The 13,669-nt window shown below is 33.6% G+C and overlaps 1 protein-coding gene across 2 annotated transcripts in view; it reads right to left on the minus strand.

The window, feature by feature from the left end:
* LSAMP (limbic system associated membrane protein) overlaps positions 1–13,669 on the minus strand; it is an 801,725-nt gene that overhangs the window by 365,517 nt on the left and 422,539 nt on the right. For both annotated transcript variants that reach the window (XM_074214560.1, XM_074214561.1), the window contains exon 2: positions 2,577–2,809. In XM_074214560.1, coding sequence (XP_074070661.1) covers positions 2,577–2,809 — 233 coding nt within the window. The remainder of the gene's footprint in view (positions 1–2,576; positions 2,810–13,669) is intronic.

The raw sequence follows: 13,669 nt of genomic DNA on the forward strand, positions 1-13,669 counted from the left end.
CCCAGCTTCATATATGTAAGGGGAAGAAATGGATTCTATATACAAGCTCCATGTTTCTTTCATTTCTTTAAAAAAAACCCTTAAAATATAGTATTACTATGCTGGAGGGGTTGGGATACAAAGAAAAGGGAAATGGGTCTTGCCCTCAAGGGAAACTTATATTCTACTGAATGATATAGAACATTTAAAATAAATAAATGCAAGATGACTCTCCTTCATTCTTGTCTTCTGGCTTCTTTGGAATCCTTTAAATCCCAACAAAAAATTCTATCTTTTACAAAAACAACTTTCTTGATCCCTCCTAATGCTACTATCTTCCAAGTTTATCCTCTCTATATCTTAATTGCGTATTATTGTTTCCATTTTGTCTCTTCCATTAGACTGTGAGAACAGGAACTGATTTTTTTTGCCTTTCTATGATTATCATAGCAAATACCAAATACTTATAATTATAACTACTTATTGACTTGACTTGGTTTCTCCTTAAACCAAAAACAAAACCATTTTTAAGAAATGTTTCAATAAATGTGTTCTAGATGATCAAGACATAATAGTAATAGCTCACATCTACACCATGCTTTAGAGTCACAGATTAGGTTCCCCTACATCATCCCATTCTCTTGAAGGTAGATAGCTCTTTTACTGTCATTTTCCCTTCTACATATGGAGAAATAGGCTGAGGAAAATTAAGTGATTTGTACCCTAGGTCATATTCTGAAAAGTGGGAGGGTTGAGACTCCTCTCCAATGTGCTCCCTGTTTAGAATAGGGATTTTTGTAAGTCAGCAGGTACACCTTTTATGTACAGGCAATAAAATGAAGCTGTCAGCCACAGCAAATGGACCAAGAGAGAGGTCACATGGCTAAACCACCCCTGCACCCGACAGTCTCTAATGTATTTTATTCTAGCTTCAATCTATTAATCAGAGGAGTTGGGAGAGCAATAATTTAAACCCTGCAATAATCAATTCCATAACACATTAACAGAAGCTGCGTTCAAACTTTGCCACACCACTGACTGCCTTGGAATCTTGACAGGAGCCCCAGGGCCATGGCTAATTTGCATAAAATTTACATAAAATTGTAAATCAAGAATACATGCACACAGTTTTAATATTTGTTGATGCTTAGATATTTCTTGATAGATGGATTGAACAAGTCTGTAACTTGATTTCACTGGCAATAAAAATTGGCATATGGGCAGATGTGTTCTCAACCTTTATTTTCAGGGAAAAGGGACTTCATGGGGTGAATGTTGGGGGTGAGAGTGATTGAGCTGCATTAAGAGTCTCCATCTTCTACATACTGCATCAGTTGTCCCTTGAATACTATATTCTGTCAGTAGTCTTCTCTCAATACATTTAAGGATCTGTGTCATTGCGATCAATGCCAACACTCAGTCTTGCTGGGATGTAGTCAGCATCAGAAGTTAACATACACAGAGGTATCTTTTCAATACCAAGGCCACTAAAGCTTTGTTCTCAAAATGCCTCCATTTTAGCAAAGCATCCACAAACACTGCCCCTTCCTATTGTGTGTTTTTTTTGTTTTTATTTTTTGCCAGACTGAGGACCAAAGATAAACAAACTATCTCAAACCTAGGAAAGTAAACATTGCCTCCCACTATCTAAGCGATCCCCAGGACCCACAAGTATCTGGATCACAATATACATCATACTGTTTGGGGTCACAAAACTTTCCCCTAATGACTTAACAGAAAACAAATTTTTGGCTTGAAGCTGAAATCCTGGAGATGTTCCCAGTTATTCCTTCTCTCATAGAGAGACAGACAGAGGAAATGATGATCACAACAGAGATTTAACAGGCAGTTACGATACTATCAACAGTTAACATTTATATATTGCTTAAGGTTTGCAAAGCAGTTGAGAAAAACAGGTAGATAGACAGACATATATCTCTTATTTAAGAATTCTCTTTATATCTTTTGGATAATGAAAATAAAGTTCCATTAAAATTAAAATTATGTCTAAAGCTTAAACTTCAAGCACAATATAGATGTTAGGTTTTAATAATATTATAGCTGCAAGTTAAGGCATCTAAATCTTTCTCAAATTCAAAAAAGAATACAATTCTGAGATGAGAGGTATATGTAAATCTCTGTCACTGTCTCTGTTTCTATCTGTCTGTCTCTATCCTCAAAGCAACTCAGCAAAACAACTGTTATTATTATTGTTATTATCCTCATTTAACTGATGAGGAAACTGAGGTACAGAGAGGTTTTTAGTAATTCATCTAGCATCACACTGCTAAAGTGTCTAAGGTAAGATACGAACTCAGGTCTTCTTGACTGCAAGTAAAGCATAAAAATACTGAATCTGTCAAGCTTTAAGATACCAGTATGGGCCATAAAGGCAGGATTGCCTTAGTGATTCTGTCAACTTCAATTATTTAAATACCCCTCTACTATTGTAATTAAAAGAAAACAGAAAACTTAGAAGTTAAAGTAAGATTGTGTCTATGGATAGTAGTATGAGATCCTTTGAGATAACGTCTATATTGATAGTTTTTTTAATTCCCCCCTTCCTCCCAGATCCTCCCAGTTCCCTTCCAATTTACCTTGGACGATCAAGTAAACCTGGGAGGTCTTGGGCTGGTGCTGTGTCTGCACTGAGCACGTGTAGGAACCCTCATCGTAGACATCCACTTTCTGGATGCGGAGACTGTATTCCAGAGCAGTCCGTTTCTCTAGTTCGACCCGGGGGTCCAGGGACCACTTGTCTTGTCCAGCAAAAATGATGCCAGAGCGGTTTAACCAGGCCACCTTGGAGCTTTTGTCTTCTACATAACACCTGTCAGAGAAGAATGACAACATTTAGGGTCTAAGTCATATCTTGATCCAAGTTCATTTTCTCCACCACTGGTAAATGAGAGACCAAGACCAAGCAGGAAAAAAAAGTTGGGAAAAGGAAGAACCAATCCATGACTTCATTATTTTTCTTTCATATGGAGTCCTGAGAACTATCCTGTTATTTCTTCTTTTAAAAGCCTTCTAGAATAGATAAGGAAACAAAATTCCTTCTTTTGGTATAGAGGCTTGGGATTACAAAAACAGAAAATTATAGAAGGTGTTTTTCCTTTCCTATTTTTCTTTGTTTCAAAGAATAAAATTCAGGGATGAAAGGTAGAAAAGATTATGGTATAAAAACAGAATTCATCCATATTTAAAAAAAATTTCCAGCCTTTCAATTGGAATTCTTAATTTTTTTTATTTGTTTGTTCTATGGACTTCTTTGGTCATTTGGTGAAACCTATAGATCCCTTCTCAAAATATTTTCAAGTGAATAAAACCCAGAATTATAAAGGAAACATTATATAGGAACAGTTATGAAAGCATTATAAAACAAATACCAGGACTTTCTGATTTAAATATATACGTACACACATACAGACACACACACACACACACACACACACACACACACACACAAACTCACACACAAATATATATACTCTTGGTGATTGGTGGTCCCTATGATATGAACACCTACAATAGAATGATCAAAATTAAGTGAACCCATCACATTTATAGAATTATTTAGTAATTAGCTGGCATTGAGTTCTAGGCCTAAGTTCAAATCCAGCCTCAGGTACTTCCTAACTGTATGACCTAGGCAAGTTACTTAACCTCTTTTTTGCCCCAGTTTCCTCAACTGTGGCAATCTACCAGAGTTGTTATGAGCATCAACTGATATGTTTGTATAATCCCTGACATACAGTAGATACTTAACAAATATTTTCTTATTACTTATTTTACAATGCATTTTGGATACTTTAAATTATCTCATCTGATTGTTACCAGTCTATGAGAAAGACAAGCAGAGCAGGTATAATCTTCTTTTATGTAGTTGGTTTGGAAGAGGATCCTGAAGCCTCTCATAGTTTATTGAATAGTATATCCAAGACTAGAATCCAGTTCTCCAGAGTCTTAGATACTTTCTTCTCTATCACAAGACCTGAGAAACAGGTCTTTTTTTTCTTTCAAAGAGAATGAAGTTCCCTTGAATTCTTAAAACAACTTTTCTTGGACTTCTTTGTACTTAGCCAATTCTACTTCATATCAAACATTGCTATATTCTTTATCTTAGACTGTAAACTTCTTGAGGGCAAGATCTTTTAATCCCCAGAGACAATGTGAAATATATTGTATATAATAAACATTTGTTTTTATATACTTGCTAAGTTAGCAATTAATAAGGGCATCAGGTTTTTTTTCAGTAATGGATATGGCTGTGATAAAAATATGACTATTTCTATTAATGTGATCAATCAACTTAATTTTGATGTATCTAATGTAGAAGTCCACCAACCACTAAGCATTACATAGATATATTTCAGAAGCTGCTGGAATTTGTTTTACTACTTTGTTAACTTTATTCCCATTTAATTGGTCTCCTTTTTAATTCTATGTTTTTTATTCACTTGAATACATTTTGGGAAGAGGTCCACAGGGTTTACCAGAGAGTCAAAGAAGTCCATGAAACAAACAATTTAACTTCTGATTTCATCTGAGGGGGGTACTCACAGATGTTAGTTCCCTCCATCAATAGCTCATCTATAAATAGTAGTAGTAGTAATAGTAGTAGTAGTAGTAGTAGTAATAGTAGTAGTAGTAGTAGTAGTAGTAGTAGTAGTAGTAGTAGTAGTAGTAGTAGTGATGGTAGTGGTGGTGGTGGTGGTGGTGGTGGTGGTGGTGGTGGCAGCAGCAGTGATATAACAATAATAGTCAACACTTATAAAACTCCTATTATATGCCAGGCAATGTACTAATTACTTTACAAATATTATCTCATTTTATCCTTAAAAATAACCCTGGGAAGTAGGTGTTATTATATCAATTAAAGTTGAGAAACCTGATGGAAGTAGAGACTAAGTGACTTTCTCGAAGTTACAAATCTACTAAAGGTGTGAAGCTGGATGGGAACTTGGGTTTTTTTTATTTCAATTTTAATAATTTTTGAGTTCACTCACTTAATTTCACCCAAGTTCACTTAACTAGTGTTGTTGTTGAAGTACTGGTTAAATTAAGGTTTTCTTTAATCCAAAATCAGCCCTTCTATCTATTGCACGAAGATGCCTCTCAAAAGCAGTCGATCTATCATGATCATTAACATGTTAATATTTGTTCTTTTGACTCAGCCTTAGTATTCTGCACAGCTATAGTTCAACTATAGTTAACTAAATGCTCCACCTATGCAGGAAGAGATAAGGATATTTTCATTTCTCAATTTTCTTCTGACCCTTATTTGCAAATGCACTTGCCTAGGAGTGGGAAGTGTATAAGAACTCAGACAGGAACACCTAAGAGATCAGAACAGGGTATTTATCCTGTCATGGAAAGGGGGAGAACCATCACCAATCACTCACCAAAGTTTTGGTTCCAGCTGCAGAGAGCAGCAGGTGTTGGCTAGCCAGAAAATGGAATGACAAACCTTCTAGCCACAATACATTGATTTAGCTCTTCCCATAAAAGAGTAAACATAAAATCAAAACCCATTTCAGCCTGCACATGCCAGAGAAGGCAATGAAAGCAGATAGCTGATCTGCTTGACCAAAGTCAAAATCTCAACAGAAAACCTGACTCAAAAAAAAAAAAAAGAGAGAGAGAGAGAGTGGGGAAAGTGAACTAACAATAAAAAAAGTAAGCAGTTACAAAATGAATCTAGTTTTCTTCTTTGTTTCTTAATGCATGGACCAATAATGATCTCTTGTAAAAGTGCTAAAAATAAGGCAGATAACCTTCTCTATACTTCCCTTTGATTAGGGGTTTCCCTGGCCAGGAAGGTAAGCATCAGAGACATTGTTTCCTATACATATTTCATGGAGGTGGACAAGGTGGACAACATTCTAGGGGAAGCAGGGAATGAGCAAAGGTCAAACTTCTGAGGTAGAAGGTTAGTAACACTGTGTTCCTTATTCCTATTCCTATTATGAGACTCATTTTGTTGCAGCTCAAAATAGTCAAGCATGAAGCTACTCTACCTATAACTTAGAATGAAAGGCTAGTACAACAGCTGCAGACTAGGAGGTAGGAGATTTAACTTGGAGAGAGAGTTTGGAACAATGGAAAGAATGATGGATTTGATGTCAGCCAATATAGGTTTGAATCCCAGCATTACTTCTCAATATCTCTGTGTCCCTGGCCAAAGCAACATAACATTTCAGGCTCTCTAATTTGTCATCTGTAAAAGCAGGAGTTTAAGTTAGATGGTCTATAAAATTCCTTCCAACTCTAAATCTATGGTTTAAAAATGTTCAATATATTAATTAATGCCTTGGTTTCCCAAGCAGCCAAACTGATAATGATATCCATCTCCCTGTCTCAGAGATATGGGAGATGTTCTCATTCCCATTTAGTTTTTAGTTAGGTTTATGACCATAATCAAAACATTTTCTTTGAGCCTTAATTTCCTTACCTGTAAAATTGAGATAATAATATTGACATTGGTTATTTTTCAGAGTTAAAATGTTCCTTAACCATAAAGCAGAGCAGCTAAATAGAGAGGATGTTGGTCCTGATGTAAGGGTAACACATCTTTTTGAGTTTAAAGTTGACCCCAGACACTTCCTAGCTCTGTGATCCTGGACAAATCACTTAACCTTGTTTGCCTCAGTTTCTTTATCTGTAAAATGAGCAGGAGAAGGAAATGATAAACCAATCTCTTTGTTGAGAAAGTCTTAAATGGCTTTGGGACAAAAGAAAGGGTCCAATACAAATGAAAAATTATATAACAACCATAAAGTCACTAAATATAAGCTAATATGTATATATGTAATTGTATGATTATATATATATATATGTATATATATATATATATATATATATATATATATAACATATGTTTTCTTCTATTGTTCTAACTCTCATGCATCATCTAACATTATTTAGGCTAGTGTTCCCTGGATAACAAGTATAATTTGTATGAGAGAAAGATATTTCATATCAAAACACCTGATTTATGGGATATAAATTCCGCTAAATCTATTCTTTAACTTGTTGATATCTTTTCCCCTTTATTATTAAGGAAGAGGATTTTATCCAATGAGCCAGAAATCCAAGATTTCATGTTCCTTCTCTTTCTTAAAAATCAGATACACTTGGAACACATTATGAAATGCCTCAGTTTCTCAGGCAGCCAAGCAGATAATGATATGCATTCTTGTATCCCAGAAATAATGTAGAGATTGATAAAACAATATGTTTGAAATATTTGAGTTACTTGGAGAATTGTGTAAGACAAACATGAAGTATTTTTGGATGTGTTGGCTGCCTCTTTCCATGTTGAATTTTATTTTTCTAGTTCTCAAGCTCTGTAACATCGTATCTCTGTCCTAGCATTTACAACACCTCTCAATTTAGAATCATCTGTGAATTTAATTAATGGGTTGTTTGCTTGCCTCTTCTAGATCATTAATGAAGTTGTTAAATGTTGATTTTCCATGGTTTTTTGCTGTCAAGAAGAACTAAAATATTCCTCTTTAAAAATATCTTAAAGCTGACATCATTTATTTTTTGCACCTTTCTTATAAGCATAAACTATTAGTATCTATTCATTTTTCAATAACAGTTTAATGTCATTGAAATATATGTAAATTCTTTGAAGATAAGGATTATCTTATCTTGTTGATATAAATTTTTAATTTCCCCCGAAACATAGGAGAGCTCTGAAAACAGTGGTGCTTAATAAATAACTGTTGTATTTTTTCATTTTTTCACTATGGAATATGCTAAGTTAAAATTATATTTGTCATTGGATTTCTTAATAATATTTTTAAACATGAATCCTAATTGAAAATCAATGTGGTAGAAAGAAAAAAAGAACTAATATGTGGTTTTGCAGCTTGGTTCTTGACAGTGACCTGTGATAAGTCATTTAAACTTTCTGGGCTTTAGTCTCACTGTTTCTTGATCTGAAAAATGATGGTTTAGAGCAGAGGACTTCAAAATTTTTTTAAATCAGTCCTAAACCTATCATCCTTTGATTTTCTCATATCTTCTCCTCTCCTTTCCTTTCCTATTTTTCTCTCATATATGCAAATATAAATGAAGATATGACATAAAAAGATTAAAAACAAGAAATCATAAGGGACCTTGATAAGTAATTAAAAGCATATGTACATGTACACATATATGCATATGGGTATACATGTATGAATGCATGCATACATGTACTTTGATTATTCCTGTTAATTTATCAATTGGTAACTTTCCTTCCTAGTTTTTCATGAGGACTTGAGCTGCTTTTGCCCTTTGGATGGCCATATATTTGTATGTGTATGTATATATATGTGAGATGGGGTCTGGGTACAGAGTAAGGAAATGCATTCTATTGTAGAGGTCAACAACTTTTCCAAAATTTAAAGTCTTAGGATGCTGCCTAGATTTGTAAGATACTGAGTGATTTTCTAAGGGCCATACAGTTAGTATATGTCAGAAGCAAGATTACTTTCCTAACTTATAGATTGCTTTTTTCTCTCTCGACCCCATTTTCTCCCTCCCTTGTCCTCTCCCTCTCTGTTTATCTGTTTGTCTTTTTCTCACATATTATATGCTTTAATTTAATACTCAGTTATTTCAGTTCAAGGGTATACATAGGGAAGCATGACTAAAACATATGTTAGAAAAATATGACTGCAGTAAGAAAAAAGATGTGTCAAAGAGTGGACTATACTTCATATTTTAAGAACGAATTCAGGAAATACTAAAAAGTAGCAAATCAAATGATATGGAAATGAGATTTATTATATTTTAAAAACAGGAAATGACTCATTCTCTATATAGGAGCCATGTCTTTCTATGATGACCAACTTAGAGCAGAAAAAAATTAATAATGAATGAAAATAGAACATAATGTTATTCAATTTAAGCAACTTCAACTTGAACTATTTAAATTGACTTTTCCCCCCACAGCTATTGCTGTCAAAAACTTTGAAATGGATAAAAGAACAGATCTTAACACCTATTACTACAATTTCTTTTTTTTTAAGGTTTTTTTTGCAAGGTAATGGGGTTAAGTGGCTTGCCCAAGGCCACACAGCTCGGTAATTATTAAGTGTCTGAGGCTGGATTTGAACTTGGGTACTCCTGACTCCAGGGCCAGTGTTCTGTCCACTGTGCCACTTAGCCACCCCTCATTACTGAAATTTCCTAAGGAAGTTTAACTTACATAAATAAATTTTAAAATTTTAAAAGTCCAGAAATCACTTTAGTGATCAAGTACTTGATCAACTTACCAATTAGAGAGATATGACATCCAATAACAACTCCAATTCAGAATATTAACTTGTTTGTAAAATCTCATGGAGAAGGATGGCAAAAGATTATGATTTGAATTACCCTTATTCCCGTGATGGGGGAAAAAAAGTTTATAGGCAGCCTGACAGTTGACATCTTGCTGTTCTACAAATAAGCCACTTCATCCCTCAGCTCTGGACATTTTCCCCCAAGTTTGGAGTGCTCTCCCTCCTCTGCTTTGATTCCTGACCTACTTAACTTCCTTTCAGTCCCCACTATAATCCCCATTGTCAACAGAAAATTTTCTATAACTCTTGTTAATTCCAATACTTTTCATTTATAAATTATTTCCCATTAATCTTGTATATATAGTTTGCTTTGTATATATTGTCAGCATGTTGTTTTCCCTGTTAGATTATAAGTTCCTTGAGGGCAGGGGTTACCATTTGGTATTTGTATCTGCAGTGCTTAGCATAGAGCACTTAATAAATATTTCTTGAACTGAATTGACTATATTAAACATAACTGACCTCAAGACAGTAAAGGTTAACATTAAAGACAAAAACCGAAAATGAAAGGTTAATATTAAAGACAAAAACTGAAAATGATCTTTAAAGATTTTCATAAAAGCACTTTTCTACGTCTGCAGCTAACACATTAGGACTCTATCATCACATTGATTTTATAATCAACAAATAATATCCTTGTACCATTTAATCAACTGTGTAAGTATAAAGATATTTGCAGCATATTTTTTATAAAAGTTTGCCAGGGTTTTTCTTATCATTTTATCAACAATTATTTATTTCCCTTTTTTAAAAAAAACAAATTATTTTTTGTTACATTTTATGTTCCAAGGTGTATCCTCCCATTCCACAACACATAAGAGAAGGCCATAATTGGATATATATGTACATGTCATGATATACATTCATCTACATACATGTAATGTATATATAAACACTTGTGTATTTACATATAAATACTATATATATATATATATATAATATATATATATAGAGAGAGAGAGAGAGAGAGACAGAGAGAACCTAGTTATATACCCATTATTTCTTCTCAATAGGCTATTAGCATTTTTCTTTGCCTCTGCATCCTTGATGTTTAGTGCATAGTAAACCTTACTCAGAATTCTTCAAATAAAACTGTCTTATAAAAACTTCCTGAATCCCTTAGTTCATTCCTTTCTTTAACATTGTCTCATTCCTTTCTTTAATACCCACAGTCTTTTGATAGGATTAGGTATGGAAGAGACCTCAGTAATCATCTAATCTAGCCTTGTCTTGGTATAGATAAGAACAAAAAGGGTTAAAGTTTAAATGACTTCCAAGATCACACAAATAAGTGGAAAAGAAAGGATTTGAATCCAGAATCTCAGACACAGCACCTTTGCCCTGCACCACACTCTCTATGTCACTTGTCAAATACTCAGGTTTCATATATTAATTTGTGTGTGTATGTTTGTAAATATTACTAGAATATAAGCTACTGTCACCAAGCACCATATTTGATTTGTCTTTGTTTCTCCCACAGCACCAATATACTACCTTGCATAAATATTTGCTGAATGAAAGAACAAATGAATGAATATTTTGGCATTACATCCATATATCTATGTATATATGATTATACAAAGCTTGATCACAACTACAGTGAATGTAGTTAGAGAGAGTGATGTAGCTTGGGTTAATGAAAACTAGTAGAGTAATAAAATGATGCCTGTCAGCTATCATAAAAAAGTCACCCAGGAAGTGAATGATTTTATCTAGTGGAATATATACACATCTTACAATTCTGAGCCTGATCAAAAGTATAGGAAACTATCAAAGACTATACAATTATATAGTGTTATCTGTTAGGTAGACTACCCACCCTGACAATAGCCCTGCAATGTTCAAAAACAAAAGATAAAATGAAATTAAAAAAAAACAGCTGGGAAGGTAAATGGAAGAGTTTTGATGTACTCTACCCAGGTACCTGAGTCCATAAAACTGTCAGGAAAAAAATCAATGTATACCCATAAAAAAATTCAAGCATTGAATCTCTGCAAATACTTTACACCAAAGTATATTATGCATATTGGTACAAATACATATATCAGCTATATTATTCTCACTACACAGGACTATGGAGTGAGCTTCAGAGAAGATTGATATAATTGTATACCCACATATAGAAAAAAATAAATATGATTTTAGTCTGTACCAGAAGATTCTGAAAAAGCATATTATCTGATAGTTTAATCATTATGTAACTGATAAACTATTAGCTAGTAAGCCTCAGTTAATGTTTAATGTGAATACAATTAAAATTTCATCCATACATTTCTCTTTAGACTTAATAAGGCACTTAATGACAGATAAATATATAACAATTGAATATTTAGAACAAATTCAAATTATTTATCAAAATTTTATTCATCAGTTCAATTCTATTTTGTACTAAATCATCCAATAGTCTTACTTAATGTCTTCCTCTGGTTATTAGGATCATAGGTAGGAGCTTTTGCCTTTTCTTTTTTCTTTTTTCTTTTTACACTATTTGTTTTATTTAAAAATGAGCTAATTCCTGACTTTTCAGTTTTAAATTTCAATGTCTACATCTAGGATCAATCAGATAGTCATGGTTTCTATTATGGATATGCTTTCCAATATATAGGCAATCAGAATCTAAACTGATGAGCAGGGTTGGGGGGAGGTGATTAGAAATTTGTTGCAGGACTGACATTCTGCATATCTTTCCTCTCTATTCTCCATTGTCCCACACTGTTTAGTCTTTCATTAGCTCACAAGGTCATTCCCATTATTTTGCTTGGTTTTATATTGTCATTCCCACAGCTTCTCTCTCAGAGCCTGCCTCCTCCACTAATACAACTTTCTCTATGGTGTATTTATTTGATGAGACATTAGACTTGGAATCGAGAACCTCAGAAACTAAATCAACTGTATGATTATGTCACTGAGCCTTTCTGTGCTTCATTTTCCTCATCTATAAGATGAAATTGTTAGACAAGAGAAACACACACACACACACACACACACACACACACACACACTTCCTTTCACATGTTGAAACATCAAAATTTCTTAATCATGCTATGATGGCTTAGAGGCTACTCTTTCTTTAATATAACTGATTTGCCTAGTAATAGACTGGTCTCTGTGACACCCTTCCAAATGAAATTGCTCATAGCAAGGTAAAACCAAATAATAACTCTGCTAACTGTCATAAGAGAAATTCCTTTTCTATGAAAATTAAAAAAATCAGTAGTCACTTAGTCATTATGTAATTCTATCACCTAACACTTCATTTTATGTAGACCACCCCATTATGAAATAAGTCACCTGGCTTTGTGACTTTACCATCAGAGAACTCATTTAACTTTTGCTTTTTCCTTTATAAAGAAAAAAATAGCTTTGTAACACCCAGTTCTAGTAGAAAAGTCAACTGATACATCCTGGTAAATTTGTTTTTTTAAGATCTATTGGTATTATAATGAACATTGTCATGAACATGGTATTATGAACATTAAAAGTGTTTTTTTTTCCTTTGCCCATTAGAAGTAAAGAAGATTGACTCCCAGAAGAAAATTATTTAGTACCTAATTCCTTTTCCATTTTAGGGAAGGTTCCAATTCTTATAGCACTTGTCTAATATTATTTATTGGACTGAGGTATGATGCTGTTGCCTAATCCTAGTTAGGAATGTCATAGTTACTGATCATGGAGTGTTATTGGGAAAATTGGGAAATGACCTGATTCTTCTAGAATCAGACCTCCCTAGTTTGTGTTTGGACATTTTATTTGAAACATTATAAATTCCCAAATTTAGGTATAGGATAAGGTGGAAGAGGGACTAAACTTCTCATTTAATTTCTTTAGGGAAACCTTGGGTAAGGAAATTCCTTCTATCAGTTGAAACTCTTTAACTTACAATGCTACATAATTAGCTCTATATACAAATGCAAATTTAAATAAAAAAACATGTCAAAATCAAATATGGCCACTTTTTAATTATTTGTCATTTCATGTAATTTTATTCCCCTCCATTATTGTTTAAATAATCAAGAACTGCTGCTCTTAGGAACAAAAAAAATGGTAAAGATACCATAAGAATGTTATAGTATAAAAAAATCATAGAACTTTAGAAGAGAAAGGGGAGATCCAGGAGATCATTGTGTTCAACCCTATCATTTTACAGAGGATGAAGCTGAAGCTTGAATCAGTCAAATTACTTATCCATGAAAACTCAAATCTTGGTAAAGCAAGATTTGAACCTTGTTCTCAAGTTCAAGTCAAGTCATCTTGCCTTGAAATCAACTGACTAGGCATACCAAGGGTACCAGAGGAATAGCAGTGAATGGTGGGAGATATAATCAACTGCCATGACATCTCTTTTGTGT

This window comes from Macrotis lagotis, chromosome 1 (assembly GCF_037893015.1).
Source record: "Macrotis lagotis isolate mMagLag1 chromosome 1, bilby.v1.9.chrom.fasta, whole genome shotgun sequence".
NCBI classification, from domain to species: domain Eukaryota; kingdom Metazoa; phylum Chordata; class Mammalia; order Peramelemorphia; family Peramelidae; genus Macrotis; species Macrotis lagotis.